Below are 16,613 nucleotides of genomic sequence, written 5' to 3' on the forward strand. Positions count from 1 at the left end.
ATAGAAGATGTGTTTCTGCTTACGTTCCGAATTTCCACATCGAATATATCCAAATCCGAAATAAGAGAGTCAGCGATACGAAGAATTAGCGTCCGAAAGATAAATGCCACTTTCTTCGTGAGATTTTCAACGAGTACTCAGAATGATCGAAATAAAAAATATCCATGTCACTTATCGATCTTAGAAGCTACGATCCAGAGGAATTGTAGGAGGACGAGTGGCTATTCGTTCGCCAAAGACACGCGACGACTGTTTTGCCGCCTTGTGCTATTGCACTACCGATCCATCGACGAAGAAAGTCGGCTTCGTCAGGATAAGTGGGGAGCCTCTTCTCTCTACGCTTTTCGATAATGCAGATATCCCTTTGTCACGCGGATACCATATACGCCTGTTTTTTCCGGTCACCAATCACTTCCGGTTTCCTTTTTGACTGCATATTAGCAACTTATGCTTTCACTTGTTGACAAATACATTTTTCGTATTATTTATCTATTATTTTTTGCGTGCCTCTTTCAATGTAAACACATTATATATTATACAAATAATAATGACACACACATATATGTATATATAATATTTATAACGTGAGAGTTAAGTAATTGAACATTCAAAGGACATAGGTATCGTACTTAATTAAAAAATCTCATTATTAGCACAAGATCTTCCGGTCATTTTTCATTTTGCTTCTAAGGAATGCTTAGCGTCAGACAGTGACGATGACGATTCAGCGCTAGAATGACGTCAACGTGTTTAAAATTATTATTAATTAGCATTCGTTGACCGTAGTTTCGCGCGTGCTATCGCCAGAATAAACTCGGAAGAGTTCGTACGAAACTCGTATGAACACGTGAATGGAATATAACTGACGGTAGCTTGCAGTAACTGTTGAAAATGATAACGTGAGTTCGCGCTCGCCATCCATATGCGGATGCGCTAGTTACAATAAATAGTAACTAGAAGACAGTTCTAAATATAATCGACAGATTTAAGATATTCTTTTGTTTTTATCCCTAGTTCGTGTAAGAAAGTGCAATAAAGGTTTTTCGCCTCGGAACGGCGTGATAGATTTATCCAAGGAATAAAATAATAGCTATTGTGATCCTACTTCTAAATATAGAAATAACAACAGTAGCATATTATTTCATCAAATCTTTCGTATCACTCCTATCAATCCGGTAAACGTTTATTACATCGAATTGGGTCATTTTTTTCTTTGTCAATACTAGTACAATAAAATTCGATCTAGCTTTTCAGATAGCATTATCAATATGAAGTAGACAACTATACAAAGTACAACACCGTTCATGGATATCAGGACACTTGGATAACTTAAAGTTAAAGAAGAAAAGAAAGTAAAAAAATCCTGAGGAAATTATTAAAACCTTTATTTTAATTCATACGAGTTTTATCGACTTGATGCAATGAAATTAATTTTCTTCCGCGTCTATATTTGTCGCATTTTTTCGATCGTTGTTTTGATATTCATACGATTGCTGTGTGAATGATTTCATAATTTCGATTCTTGAAATTTCCCATTTAATTCATCTCGAACTTTTCAATGGAATTTTGGGCCCTTCGTGAGCGAACTACGATAGGTGAGGGGGCAAGTAACACGATATTATTAATCTATTATAACGATTGTAATAAATAGTTTCAACAAATTATTTCTATGCGCATCTCCAACTTCATTTTGCGCGAAAACAAAATTTCGATCAATCAATCGTTTTCTTGAAAATCCTAATTAATCACATTTTGCATAAAGCTATACTAACGATCATAGTAACCAAAGCGAATCTGCTGTTATTTTCTCTAAAATAGTGTTTTGCGTTTATCGTTGCAAGAATTTTCACTTAATTATGAAACTAAAGTTCGATCAACTACGAAACTAAATGTATGATACGTTCAAAAATTGAAATATGCGTCAAATTCAAATTCTCAACTCAAAATCTTGACTAATGATTTCCACTGCGCTATGATTTTCACTCCGTTGTGTAACAGGTGTCTCAGCACTCGTGAACGCCAGTGTAGTTCGAAGTAGTTTCATCCGTTCAGTGATCAGACTGCACTGACCGCAGTAACAAGATTCCCTGGGCCCTGGACGATTCCCATTGTCATTGGGACCTTCCACGCGATTGAGCAATAAATTTCTCTCTTTCTCCTGAAGCCGGGTGTCTAACCTCACGTAACTTACTATTACCTTTTAAAGAGCCGTCTGATATCAATGCCGTTTCCCCGACGCATATAATGCTTGGCCCATTTATGGGCATAATGCGGTATGTTACGTTGTCATTTCTTTTTCGCAATCACCTTGACCCACATCATGGATCAACTCGGCATTAGGGACACGTCATTTCACCAATTGCACAACGTTTCTCTCTTTCTTTTTCTCCATCGTTCCCTGTCCGTTCGATCAACCACCCGCCGATCCGTAGATGTCTATCCGATACGTATCGATTTGTACGAAAGATCGACTGGAGCCTGGATTTTATACGATTTTTCTTTCAATTTTTGATCGACATTGTTTAAGAAGATTGGGGCTAGTGGTGACGAAGGATGACAAATGGTAAAGGCCGAAGGAAAGTTGAGTCATTGATTTGTTCGAAAGCGCAGAGTAAAGTTTCATGCTGGTCGCGTGGCGAACGTGCTTCGTAAAATCTTTTCCCACGTTTTTATCGCTGCTTGTGATTTATGACTTTTCTTGATCGTTATGCAATCGGTATATACTCGATATGTGAATTTGAATGAAATTTATATGGGAGATCGTATAGTAGGGAGTACTATTTGATACGCGTTTCTTTTCTACCGATGATTGCACGTGCCAACCAGGGGTGAGAAGAGCTTCCAAACATGGGGGTTGAAGCTATAACTATCAGAGTACGGATGTTTACACAAATGTATCATTTTATAAAATAATAGATTATGCACTCGTAATCTAAACAAAGATTTGTTTCGTCTATTAAATTACATATTTCGTCTATTAAAGTAAGTAAATTTACTATTTCGTCTCATCTTTTAAATCAAGTTTCATCCAAGTCTTTGATATAAAATTTCGCTTAAAAAAAGCAAATTTCTTACATCGTTGAATTTCCTTCGTGTAGATTATTTACATTTTCAAATTAAATGTCTCTCATATGCGTCTTATATATTTCTGCATCTTTAAAATCATAAACACCCGCGATCTAATAATAATTGTTTACTGTGATTTTAAACGTAAAGATAAGCATACGAACAATGTCCAGATTGTTTGAACAAAATTATTTATTTTAAACATAAAAATTATGTAAGATTAAAAGAAATGAATAAAAAATCTTACCCTGAGAAAATCGCGCAGCCACATCACTTCCGGTTTCGGATCACCCACCACCTCACAGGATATAATAACATTGTCGCCTTCAATCGCCTCGGTAGACAGTGGTTTTGTGACGAAGAGAGGTTCCTTCGAGTATCTACAAATTTTTAGCATGAGAAAATACAATTAATTCAGTTATGTAAATGTAAAATGATCTTCATTCGACTGATTGTTATACAGAACTTACGGTATGTCTGGCGTGGACACGATCGTTACAGTTGGCACTCCTTCAGCGGACATCTCGTCATCTTGCGTTTCAGTGCCAATAATGGATACTCTTGTCGAAGTCTCGGCAAAGCCAACCTCGTTCGTAGCTGTACAACAATAAACGCCAGCATCCCTTTGAGTGACCTTGGCCAAGCACAGCTCGACGGTACCATCGTGGTTCAAGGTCATTACTGCTCTTCTGCTTGGACGTAAACGAATTCCGTCGCGATGCCTAAACAGATGATTCAGTTTCAAGATTCACTTCTTCGGCATCGATACATGTCGATGACATATTTTATATTTCGATATTTTGATCAATTATTTTATTTATTTAAAATCTCGTTTATTTCCGAGAATATCATTTACGCTTCAGACGAGATATTTCCTGCGCTCTTTCGTTAATCTAACAAGATATCTTGTCCACAGATTTAGATAAAAAGGTATTCGAATTGAGATATATCGTCGTCTCGAATGTACAAGGGTTGAAATAACTGTGTTTTATTTCTCTTTTGTAGAAAACGATATTGAATCTTAGATATTGTGAAACGATTATAATTTTAGACGATGTTGCCAATGATTCTCGATGTTAAAGCAGCATTAAAATTAGAAAGAAAAAAGAAAAAAGATAGGCGAATATCTCTTTTATCTAGAGTTACATAAATCAAATTACGTCGCCAGATATCTCGTCCTTGATCAACTGCTTCTCAAGCTTATTATTTTATTATTATTATGGAAATAACTCTTTTATAGTTTTTATAGTATTATTAAACCGTGAAAATTTGGTCGATATCGTGATTGCTAAGTTGGATATTTACCATACGATGCCAACACTGGGATAAGCTTCTATTTGAGCTGTCATCCGCAGATCTCCGCCTAGTTTCACGGTATAAACAGCGTCAAGGCTACACAGGAATTCTGGAGCAATGTAAGCGCGAATTCCTTTGTCTACTACCAGGATACATCGACAGGACACCGAACCACTCGCGTTCTTCGCCATAACCATGTAACAGCCGGAATCTTCCAACATGGAGTGAATAATCTCCAGGGTGTGGAAGTTCGAATCATTGTTCCAGAATACGTGACGTTCTTCGAGAAAGTAGGAATGTCTTTAATCTGTTGAAAATATTACGAACTAGGAAAACATTGGCAAAGTATATTTACCATCTTGTCGAATCTCTTCGGTATCCTTATACCATGTGACTTCTGGAGCCGGATATCCTGTCACTTGACACGTGAGTCTAACTGGAAAGGTTGCTTGAACTCTTCTATCTCGAACTCTCATTGTGAATTGCGGTGGTCTGTCTTCCGTTTCGTCTCCCAAGCCTCTGCGTATCAACGTGGAAGTTTCATTTTAATAATTAAGATTATTAAAATTATATTAAAATTATTTAAAATCATTCCAACAGAGATTAGAGAAAGATAAAAAAACATGATTGAAAATTTACATTTCGTATTTCCCATCTTCGCTTGTTGAAATTAGAAAATTTAATTATAATATTGCGAAAGAGTGATAGATAGACCGCTAAGACTTATGCAAATTTATAGTTTCATTAACACTCACGATAGAAATAGATAGAAAATTATAGGAATATAGAGAATCCAATAGAATATGAAACTTAAATAGGTGTCACTTTGTAAATAGAAACTGTCTCAATAAGTACTTCAACAAATATTTTGCCATGGATATGTGACATACTTTTATACATCACATATATTTTCTACATATTTGTATAATGCTTGAAATTCCTCGTAAATGAATAAACAAAAATCCATAGTATTATCATAATATTTACAATTAACTGTTACGTAAATTTTCTATTAATTTAGACTAACTGATTTCATATGGGTTACTCATACCTCGATCTAAGTTTCTCATCAGCCTCAATGATCTTGGGATCATTAACAACGAGTACCCTAGCGAACGACGAAACCTTTCCAATCGAATTACTCGCTTCGCAAACGTATCTGCCACTGTCGATTTCCTGAACATTTTCAATCGTCAAACAACACCTGGTTGCACTGTGATAAATCGACAATCTAGAGTCACCGTTGGCATCAATTTCCATCGATTCGTGGTACCATTTTATGTCTACCTTCGAATCAGCCCGTATCTACAAAATTTTACACAGATTCATAAATCTCTCGCAAGATTCTGACCGATAGTATGGAAACCTCGAATGAGGATCTGTAGCAAATTTTGATCAAAGTCGAATCGACCATATAGCAAGATTCTACAGTCTCTGTAACTCGTTTTAATGCACACAGGTTGCAGATATTTCGTGGAAAATCGATGTAATATTGAACGCAAGAAGCACGTTATATATTTGAAACTTATGGAAAAAAATAATTAAAACTTCGTTTTTTCTTCAAATATGTTAATTGAGCCGCTCAAAAGCCGCGTTGATCAACTCTATAAATCAAAAAGAAGGAAAAGATATCATGTTGCAAATAAATGCTATTTCTTTTAAATTAACTTTGGGGTGTCATCTTCTCGTAATAAATGAACTCGTGCAAATAGGTAATTTGTTTTTCGAGAATTAGTCATTAATAACGTACTTATGCAATGAAATTGAAAATTAATAAAAGCTGAGTTGATCAATTTGGCCTCGAATGGTACTCGAATGTGCTCTATATCCTTTTTCGAGGTTTCTGTTTGATGGTAAACATTCATCGAGTACGTGTATTGAATTTAATAGTAAATAGAGCGGAATAAAAGCAGGAAACGAACGATTGACTAATAATAGCGCACTTGCCTCGCATTCCAATTTGACTGTGGCCCCTTCGAGCACTTTGAGCTGACCTGGCAAAATCTTCGTGAACTCCGGAAGATCGACGATTTCGCTGACCTTGACGGAATTCGTCATAGTGACGGACTCGCCCCATCCATAACGGTTCCTTGGCGTTACTTGGAACTTGTACTCGCCACCGGGTTTCAGATTGAACGCGTCGAACGCGTTGATTGGTGTCATACCCAGCTGATAGTGAAATCAATTTAATCTCGTTTCTCAATTTGATTTGATGAAATAAGAAAATTGGTCACGAAACAGAATTGAAGATAAACATATGAAATTTCAATTCACTCGGATGTAAGATTGTTCATGCAAACAAAATCTTCAATTTGAGGAAATTATGGACAAAGTTAACGCCTTATATATAGGAAACCGTGTGCCTTCAAGCAATAAGGTACGTATTTTATTAAAGGTAGCTATAAAACTTTGGAAATCTGTGATAAAATTTTCTATGTAAAAGAAAAATACACTTGATCCACTTTTTCATTAATTGCAAGGGAAATTTGTACGAAATACCATGTTTTTACACGTATCACAATTTGTCAAATTGAGACCAGGGACATACGAGACTGCAGGAATAAAAGAGAACTTACGATCAAGATTTGTTAATATGGTTTGGCTACAAGTTAAAGTAACAGAGATATTTCTTACTATATAGATTCCTTAAAAAGTGGCAGATTGTAACAGAGAAAAGATTTATGTTACTACGCAAAGATGCATCGTAGTTTTAAAATATCAGACCTCGAACTGTCAAGAAGTTCATCGTGTCCAATGTTGCACAATTTTCGAAAATGAATCCTAAACTTCATACAGATTCTATCAGCTGATCTTCAAATAGTGTTAACAGATTCTTAAATTTTAGTTTTTAACGTTGTAATTCTATCTTACTATCTTTAGCATTTACTGCTTGACTTCTCAAGATCTGATATCAAAAGAACGATAAATAATATCGACGATACCTCGACCCATCGTGCGCCACCGTCACTGCCCAGCAACCAAGCGTCGACTTTGTATGCGATGACAGGCGCTGGTCCTCTCCTTTCTGCTTTTCCCCAACTCAAAGACAACCAGTTCTTTCCTCCGTCAACTACCACCGGTTCGCTCGTAATTGGTCCTGGAACATCTAAAGGAAACAATTCACTCTCACTCATTGCTACATCTTCCTACCAATTTTTATAAAATTTTCATACAAATATAACAAGTTTGGAGCACTGCTCGCTTTCTAAACGAAATAAATATTTTCGTACATTTTTCTGACAAATAAAAATATTATAATGATAAACATCATTTCTAATATAATTAATTATGTGTTATAGTTTCAATAATATACAATGGTATTATTATAAATGAAATATTCAGTTTTACTCGAGGAAGTTGTTATTTTTTTTGAATTTATGACATGCTCTAAACTTTTGAGTATCAGTAACATTAAATTATTTTGCATAACACTTTTCACGGTTACAGGTTTCAGGTAATTTTACGCAAATCCAGCTGACCTCTATGTCCATACAAATATTCCAAAAAATCGATGATCAAGCAATCCTTATCAGACCACGATCGTCTCAGACGAGAAATCGTCGTGTCTTCATCGTTGTTCGCGACGATTCCATGATCGTGAGGCTTCATCCTCGTACTAATTTCACCTCGCGTTTCATTACAGCTTTTCAGCGATAAAAATCACATTCTCCTTCCCTCGATTAATGATATTACTCACGAATCGATCTTGAATCATCATCGAGAAATACGAAAGCTATGATTCGATAAAATTATTCCTTATACGAACGTTCGCGAAATTGTTACTTTGACGAGTAGCGTTTCAAGGAAGAAATTAAAAAAATGTCAAGGTTTTTATTTTTTTCTGGTGACTTCAAGGCTCGTAAAAAAAGTGGGGCATACGAGATGACTCGCGTCCCGACGCCGACTGAATTTTGAATTTGTGGATACACGAGGATGTTGGAGGGAGGCGAATAAGCAAGGCAAACGAAAATAACTCAACACGAGAGAGGTGTTTCCACCAGAACTTAGGTAAGTACAGGTGTCGTAGGTGTTGTAGGTGATGTCGTCACACGTTTGCTTGTCGTTACACGATCGTTATATATTTCGTTGGAATTGTGTCACTTATTTCAGCCGAGTCGTTCATAAATCGTAACGGCATCCCCTTTCTTTCGTAATTTCTCGTTAATTTGTTTCGTTTTGTTACGTCCTGACGATAATATCGTTGATGTTTTGCTGTTACATTGATTTGTTGGCAATTGTATAGTCAGCTAAGAGACGACATTGACGATGATTTAGATCAACAGCTGTTTGTCTTCTGCCATATTGGATAACAGTTTGAAAGTAGCAACTTGTCAATATGTTGTATTATATTATCCTGTATTACAGTTAACTGCATTTCGTGTGTATTATCATAATGTCAATTATTGTGAAACGATCATTAAGTAATCGTTACACTGGTATTTATTTGTAATTTTTATTTGCAATACTTCTCTGTTCCTCGTTTAGCTTCACAGTGAAAAAATGCATTTAGTAATTTTACGATTAGTTTTTTGCAATTTCTCTATGCTTAAATGTTTAAAGTCCAAAATAATTGTCATGCTCTTATCAGACGATAATACGATTGTAATGTTTTTTCTCTTTCTTCATTTTTATCTTCTTTTCTTTTTTTTTTTTTTTTTTGAAGAAAAGTGCAATTGACGTTTACTCGTTGTTGGTAAATTTACTACGTGTAATACAATTTTCATGCGATTGTTAGAATAGAGTAACTTACGTTTGCAACTGTTCATTTACCCTTTTCATTTTGTTCACGAACTTCTACAATTTTTCCTACGTTGTTAAGCGCTTCAATTTTTAGGAAAGAGATTTTTGAAAGCGTTGTATCTAATATTACAAATTCCGTAATACGATCTAGGATGTTTATTTATTGAACGGCCTACTTTGTAGGAATCAGCTGTTCCCACAATTTGCTATGTTTATTTTTGCACGTTTTCTGGCGTTTGCAGGAAGTACGTTGTACATTATGATTAAAAAATTCACCAAACTGTTTAACCCTTACATTTCATATAAAATATTTAAGCGATGTTACAAATATTTAAATAATATAGTATATTTATTGTGCTATTTTAGACCATCGAGATATTTAAAATTAATTTGCGATCAACGTCGGGACCTTTGATTCTAATTTGAGAATCATGATTCCCTTCCAACGTGTCGCTGCGGTAGTTTTCTTCTCTGTGCTCAGTGTACGCATTTAATCATGCCATCCGAGTTTCTTTTCGTTTAATTGTGCATGTGATATATTACATTTGTTTCGTTTATATATAGTATAGCGCGCTATTATATTTTAAAGGTTTGGTCAAGGAACTGTCACACTTGGCCCTGTTCCAGCATCGAGATCAACCATTCGTGAATCGGAAATGTTTATAATTTTATTCGAAGGTTTACGACGATCTGATTGAAATTTGTTTCATCATCTGTTTTGTAACCTGCATTGTTGGTATCTGACGTTGAAAATTTATTTATGCGATTTATTCATATTCCAAGAGATTTTCGCTATTAGGATAAAAAATACTTTCTCATTTTGTAATTTTTTACTTTATGCTTCCGATATTGTTACTTTGTCGATTAAAAAACTAATTCCAATACTTAATTGATGTGTAAAGATTACAAAACGATTATTATAAATTATATTTCGTATTAATATTGCATTAATCAACGTGTTAACATTCTCAATATAAATTTTGGGATAAAAATCTTTCAGCGAATTAAAAGTACGATAAATTGTACCTTGTTTTCCACTACGTCAGAAAAACGCGCCAAATTATTCAAAACCAAAATAGAATTCGGTATCTCGTTAAAAGACCTACGAAAATACGATCAACAGATTTTCTACCTTTTGTTTGTGGATGCTCGATAAGTGATCACCCTAAATATTGACGTCATTTCAAGGGAAACTATAGCACGACTCTAGTTCATTTGGACCATGTCCATTAAAACCTGGGCCAAGTGTACGAGCGAAACTACAGTCACTGTCGCTGAACTTCTAATTATAATCACTTGATTATACGTGTTATAACGTAATTAGTAATGCATGACATTTTCGATACATCCCGGATGAAACGCACGCCTTCCATTTATGATTCCAAAAAGAAGATGCTTGTGAAAATCTTTATTGAAATTCAAGGCGTTCATGATTTCATATAAAATCGCGCAATCAGCAATAACATTGAAACTTTTGGATACAATCTACATTCTTCTGGAAGAATACATCATCAGCAGCCGAATGACACACTGATAATCCTTATAATCATAATTATTACTAAAACACAGTCAAAATTGTAAATTTATAACGTAATTTTCCATCGAAATTTTATTCAGTTAGAAGCGATACATCTTTGAAAATTCGTATGATTTTTAATAAAGTATATGAGTTTATAAATAAAGGCTTATCTTTTATATATCTTCCATCTTGACTTCTTTGCTACAGGTTTTATGCTTTTTCTAGTCCGTAGTTTTAGTATTAGTCATTGTTAGTATTAGTCAACCCTTGACGAGACTGGTTGCAGTTGCTGGCAAAATGTTCGAATATATCTTTCCAAAATATTCGCAAGCCACAATTAATAACAATTTCTCGGCCGAATTAAATTAAGTAGCCAACTAATAGTAGCTAGTTACCTTATTTGTTAAAATACAATCTCCTTTCTCTTTCCTTATCTCTAAATCGAAATATGCTCTTACTTTTCACGTAGGGCAGATCTTCGTCGCGACTCTCGCTGGACAGACCAATGCAACTTCCGGTCTCGGTACGACTGCTCAAAGTGCTCCAGTCAGGTGTCAGAGATCTTGCCCGTTGTTTTACCTAAATGACAATTAATAAAGTGATTAATGAAAGTACGTTTTAATTGTGTATATGTCGGATATATATATAAGAAAATTTACCTTGATCGAAAAGAAACTTCTGTCACAACCGTATCTGTTCTTAAGCAAAATGCAGTACGTGCCTTCGTCCGAAGGTACCACTCTCTTCAGTGTTAGTCTCACGTAATCGTCGATAGTTTCTTTGTAAGATCGAGGACCGTCCGTGATGTCTTTTAATCCCTTCATCCACGTAACTGTGAAATAGCGAATGAATAAAGATCGTAATATTTTAATTGTTATAATTTGACTAAAAAAATAAAGTATAATTAAATTATATTTTACTTCCATTATTGTACACGAACTGTTCATTTAACACTAGAACTACCGATAGTTAACACGAGGCTATTTCTATCAAAACCGGTGAAAATGACTGATCTTTAAAAAATACCTAATAATAGAACATTTTTATATTTATCGAGTTATTACTTTCTTACAGAAGGAATTCCATGTTACGTAGCATATTTTTGGTATTATTAATCCATCTGGGACCATTTATCTAATTTAAAACCATATTTATACAATTGTAGAACCAGTCATTTTGACTGCTGTGGTATTTTTAGCGTTAAATAGCGAATCTTACCACGAGGTTTAGGTACTCCACAGAACCTAAAGGAAACACTGACGTCCTCTCCGGAAGTAACTGTAATCGATTTTTCCGAGGGTCTGGAAACGAACATGGCTGGCTTTTCACCATCCATGGCGCTAGGTGATATTACATCTACAGTAGCGATACTGTCTACGTGGCCATAAGCGTTAATAGCTCTGCAAATGTACGTGCCCCTTTCTGATTCGGTGACTTCCGGTAAAACCAACGTGTGAACACCAGACTCTATGAACGTCTTCGCTTTCGGGATGGAGACCGGCTCTCGTCTTTCGCCGCGGAACCATCTTACTTCGGGTGCCGGAACACCTGTATTTATCGTTAATCGTAGGCATTTTGTTAGAAATTATTCAATTTTAAATAATACAAATATATTAAGATTTATTCGTTCAATTCGTTTCTCCAATTATTTTTGACACGTGTCAGTTTTAAAGGAAGAAAGAATTTTTTAATTTTGAACTTTTTAGTATTTTTTATGTCACTAGTATATATCAACCGTTTAGGAATCACGTTGATTAAATTTATGAATCGATCCTTGAATCTGTAGGAAATAAAGAAAAGCTGTAACGTTATAAATACTATTTTCCTTAAATTTACTATTATTTTTCCAAGTAATTTATTAATGCTTGACATTTTTCATTATTTATGCTATCTTGCTGCTGTAAATAAACTCATGGAATTAGGTCATTTGTTTCTTGAAAATCGAAAATTAACACGTCTTGGAATTTATTCTAACGAAATTAGAAATTTACGAGTGAGATGAAATTGGATTCTCCAGTGAACAGCTATCTACATGTCATAACGTAAATATTCATTGATTAAACGTTTAATACCTTTGACTTCGACTTGCAAGGCGATAGTACCGCCTTTGGGAACGCTGTAATCGCTCAAATAGCTAGAAAATCGCGGTCTCTTGTAAGTTTCGATGTTGAAGTAGTCGTCGAACGATTTCTCGTGTTTGCCCACGATTCGTCGTTCCCGTTCTTTAAAATATACAAATTAATCCAAATATGATATTTGGAAGAGATATTTTGTTAACTAAAATTACAAAGATTACCGTTGAATTGAACGACATGCGATATCTCTTCGGTTCGTAGATCGTTCATTGCTCTGCAGGTATATCGACCGCTGTCCGTTGAATTGGGTGCAGCAATTTCCAACCGGTAGATACCATCGTCTAAGTAACATTGTCTGAATCGATCGCCTTGAAGAATGCAACCGTCTTTCAACCAGGAGATGATCGGTATTGGATGGCCACGAACTCGACATTCCAGGATCAACTCATTGTCGGATGGTCGATAAGTGTCTGTGTGGTGATAATTTTATCGCAATATCAATAATATGTTGGAAAATAAAATATTGTTACATATTTGTGGTACTTTGGGTTTCAATCGTGTTTTTACATATTGTTGCGTTGTACTTTGTTCCATTATACTAATAAAACACGATCGAAACTCGAAAAACCACAGTTATGTTACCCAAACATCGCGATAGTTTAAAGTCTTAAGAGAGATTAGTAGATATATTTAAAAATAGATTTATATCTTTAAATACAGAAATATCGATATAATATTTTAATATTATTAAAATTTCCAAACCTTTTCAGGGTTTTACGACCCAAAATGAAATCAACTAAAAATAAGAAGTTTGTGGGTTGAAGTGTAAAGATTCTACAAGTATCATAGAAAATTAGGGTTCCCAACATTTAGCGTTACAAAATTCCAAAAATTCATGCAATTTTTTTTAACACAAGGGTCATTCGATTATTTTTAATCGCGTTATACACAACGTATAACCTTGCAACATTAGAGAACACAATATTTTTGTTTAATACTATGCTTTATCTTCCCGTTTCTTCACTTTTCGTTTATTCCACAAATATTTAGTAGTTAGAATACTTTCAGGTACATACCTTTGATAGATCTTGTAAAAGTGGGGGGTGACAATGCTGGTTGGAAATCGGGATAAACTTTTAATGTGGATTCGGTGGTCGCGATTCCGTGAATATTTTCGGCAACACAGGTATACAATCCGGAGTCTTCAGGGAGTGCTTCGTGCAATTCAAAATAAGCCATACCATTATCGAATCGAGTTTTATATTTGTTCGTAGTTATGTCAAGCCTCTCGCCATCTTTTGTCCAGTAAACTCTTGGTTCTGGGTGTCCAAGTACGGTGCAGGTTAATCTCGTCCTCATACCAACTCCTACGGTTCTATTCGTCAATCTTGTGCAGAACGATGGCTTCTTTCCCTTGTCACGTGGTGTAAGCTGCGCAAGAAATTATTTTATATGTGTAACTTTGAAAAATAGTCCTTTAAAATATATCTTATTTCTCTTGGAATTTCAATTCTTTATTTTGTTGGTATTTGGAATATAATGGAATACGTTTGATAGCTTTAGAAGATATAAGATGATGCGTTTTACTTTATTCCTACCTCGTCCTTGATAGGCGGCAAATATATAGACAAATTCGAACCACGGTCGTCCAAATCAATTCGTGAACTAGTCTTTGTTCTGCTAGTGTACCTCGGTGGTTTGCTAACAGTAGCAGCTGTAATAGTCGTGTCACTATCACCCGTCGAATAGTCATCGTACTTCAACAAACTAATAGATCTTGTTCGAGTAATTTGATCGTCCCTTTTTCTTCTTCTTCTGTAGTACGTCCCAGTATCATAGTAGTATCTATCGATCGGAGTATCCCTCAGTTTATAATCAAGAAAATCATCGATTCTCTTCCTGGTCAAAGATGTCAGGGAATCTCTCCAGCTGTACGATCTAGAAGTGCTAGAGAGCCCCGAATCGAAACCAGAGTCGTGTCGATAAGATTTGTCTCGTCTGTCCCGCCAAAATTCCACGTCAGAAGAGCCAGCTTTCATTCTTCCAATTCGAAGCGCGTCATCCGCCATTTTTCTAAATAATTGATCCGATTCGCTTTGTCTTATTTTGGACCAAGTATCGTCTCTTAGTTGTTCTTGTCTTCGTCTACGAAGCCTGGATGCTTCTTCTTCCTGTCGTCTTCTTACGCGTTCTTCTTCTTCCTTCATTTCTCGCGCTGCTTCTTCTCTTCTTAATTGCCTTTCTGTTTCCCTTCTGCATCTTCTTTCTTCGTCTTCCCGCCTCGAACGCTCAGATTCTTCTCTATTCTGACGCTCTTCGGCTCTTCTTCTTTCCAAACGTTCAGTTTCCCTCCTCCTCATAGATTCTTTATCTTCGTTCCATTGTCTTTCAGCTTCTTTCCTCTTTCTTCTGCGTTCTTCTTCTCTTTGAAGTCTCTCTTCTTCTTCTTTGCGTAATTTCGCTTCCTCTTCCTGTCTTCTTTGTTCACGTTCCCTTCTTCTACGTTCGCGCGTTTCGTCTTCTTTCCTTAACCGTTCTTCTTCAGCTTTCCTAACTTTCTCGGCTTCTTGTCTTATCTGTTTTTCTTGTTCTTCTCTTCGACGCCTGATTTCTTCTCGTCTCTGGTCTTCCCGTTCCAGTTCTTTCTTTAACTTTTCTGCTTTTTCAGCTTTCCTGCGTTCTTCTTCTTCCTTTTTCAATTTCGCTCTTTCCTCTTTCCTTTTGTACTCCTCTTCCTCATGTTTGCGTCTTTCCTCTTCCTCTTTCTTCGCACGCTCTTCCCTTTCGCGTTTTCTCTGCTCTTGCTCCTTCTTCCGTTTTTCTGCTTCTTCCCGTTCCGTGCGCTCATCTTCCGCCTGTTGTAATCTTCGTTTTTCTATCCTTTTACGTAACTTTTCTTCTTTTTGTTCCAATGCCTCCGATTCAATCTTTTGTTCTCCTTCCACTTTCTTTCTACGTGCTTCTTCCTCTTGTTTCTTTCTCTCAGCCTCCTCTTGCTCCTGCTGTTCTTTTTCCTGTCTTAACTTTTCAGCTTGTTCTTCTTTCCGACGTCTGTCTTCCTCCTCCTTCTTAAGATCTTCGTCTTGTTTCAATTTCTCAGCTTCTTTTGTTTTACGCTCTTCTTCTTGTTTTAATTTTTCAGTTTCTTGCTTCCTCTTACGTTCCTCCTCCTGAATTAATTTCTCAGTTTCTTCTGTCTTTTTACGTTTCTTGTCCTCTTTTAATTTTTGTGCTCCTTCCTTTTTCTTATGCATTTCCTCTTCCTTTAATTGTTCAACTTCTTCTTTCTTCTTATGCTCCTCCTCCTGTTTCAATTTCTCAGCTTCTTCTATCTTACGATCTTCATCATGTTTTAATTTTTCTTCTTGTTCCTTACGTGCTTGTTCTTGCTTCAATTTCTCAGCTGCTTCTTTCTTCTTACGTTCCTCCTCCTCCTGTTTTAATTGTTCAGGTTCTTGTTTCTTACGTACTTCCTCCTGTTTTAGATTATCAGTTTCTCCCTTCTTTTTACGCTTCTTTTCCCCTTTTAATTTTTGTGCTTCTTCTTTCTTTTTATGTTCCTCTTCTTGCTTTAATTTTTCAGCTTCCTCTTTCTTTTTACGTTCCTCTTCTTGCTTTAATTTCTCAGCCTCTTCTTTCTTTTTATGCTCTTCCTCTTGCTTTAATTTCTCAGCTTCTTCTTTCTTTTTACGCTCTTCCTCTTGCTTTAGTTTTTCAGCCTCTTCTTTCTTTTTACGTTCCTCTTCTTGCTTTAGTTTTTCAGCCTCTTCTTTCTTTTTACGCTCTTCCTCTTGCTTTAATTTTTCAGCTTCCTCTTTCTTTTTACGTTCTTCTTCTTGCTTTAATTTCTCAGCCTCTTCTTTCTGTTTACGTTCCTCTTCTAGCTTTAATTTCTCAGCCTCTTCTTTCTTTTTACG

General features: G+C 35.7%; 1 protein-coding gene across 1 annotated transcript in view; it reads right to left on the minus strand.

Annotated features, from left to right (window-relative positions):
* LOC100743398 (titin homolog) overlaps window positions 1-16,613 on the minus strand; it is a 75,576-nt gene that overhangs the window by 19,743 nt on the left and 39,220 nt on the right. The window contains exons 15-28 of the mRNA XM_033323399.1: window positions 14,295-16,595; window positions 13,773-14,127; window positions 12,918-13,166; window positions 12,694-12,843; window positions 11,840-12,169; window positions 11,281-11,453; window positions 11,080-11,200; window positions 7,305-7,468; window positions 6,310-6,531; window positions 5,414-5,667; window positions 4,718-4,881; window positions 4,372-4,642; window positions 3,537-3,788; window positions 3,314-3,446 (exon numbers count right to left, since the gene is read on the minus strand). Of these exons, the coding sequence (XP_033179290.1) occupies window positions 3,314-3,446; window positions 3,537-3,788; window positions 4,372-4,642; window positions 4,718-4,881; window positions 5,414-5,667; window positions 6,310-6,531; window positions 7,305-7,468; window positions 11,080-11,200; window positions 11,281-11,453; window positions 11,840-12,169; window positions 12,694-12,843; window positions 12,918-13,166; window positions 13,773-14,127; window positions 14,295-16,595 (5,139 nt within the window). The remainder of the gene's footprint in view (window positions 1-3,313; window positions 3,447-3,536; window positions 3,789-4,371; window positions 4,643-4,717; window positions 4,882-5,413; window positions 5,668-6,309; window positions 6,532-7,304; window positions 7,469-11,079; window positions 11,201-11,280; window positions 11,454-11,839; window positions 12,170-12,693; window positions 12,844-12,917; window positions 13,167-13,772; window positions 14,128-14,294; window positions 16,596-16,613) is intronic.

This window comes from Bombus impatiens, unplaced genomic scaffold, assembly GCF_000188095.3.
Source record: "Bombus impatiens unplaced genomic scaffold, BIMP_2.2 scf_0967, whole genome shotgun sequence".
In the NCBI taxonomy this organism is placed as follows: domain Eukaryota; kingdom Metazoa; phylum Arthropoda; class Insecta; order Hymenoptera; family Apidae; genus Bombus; species Bombus impatiens.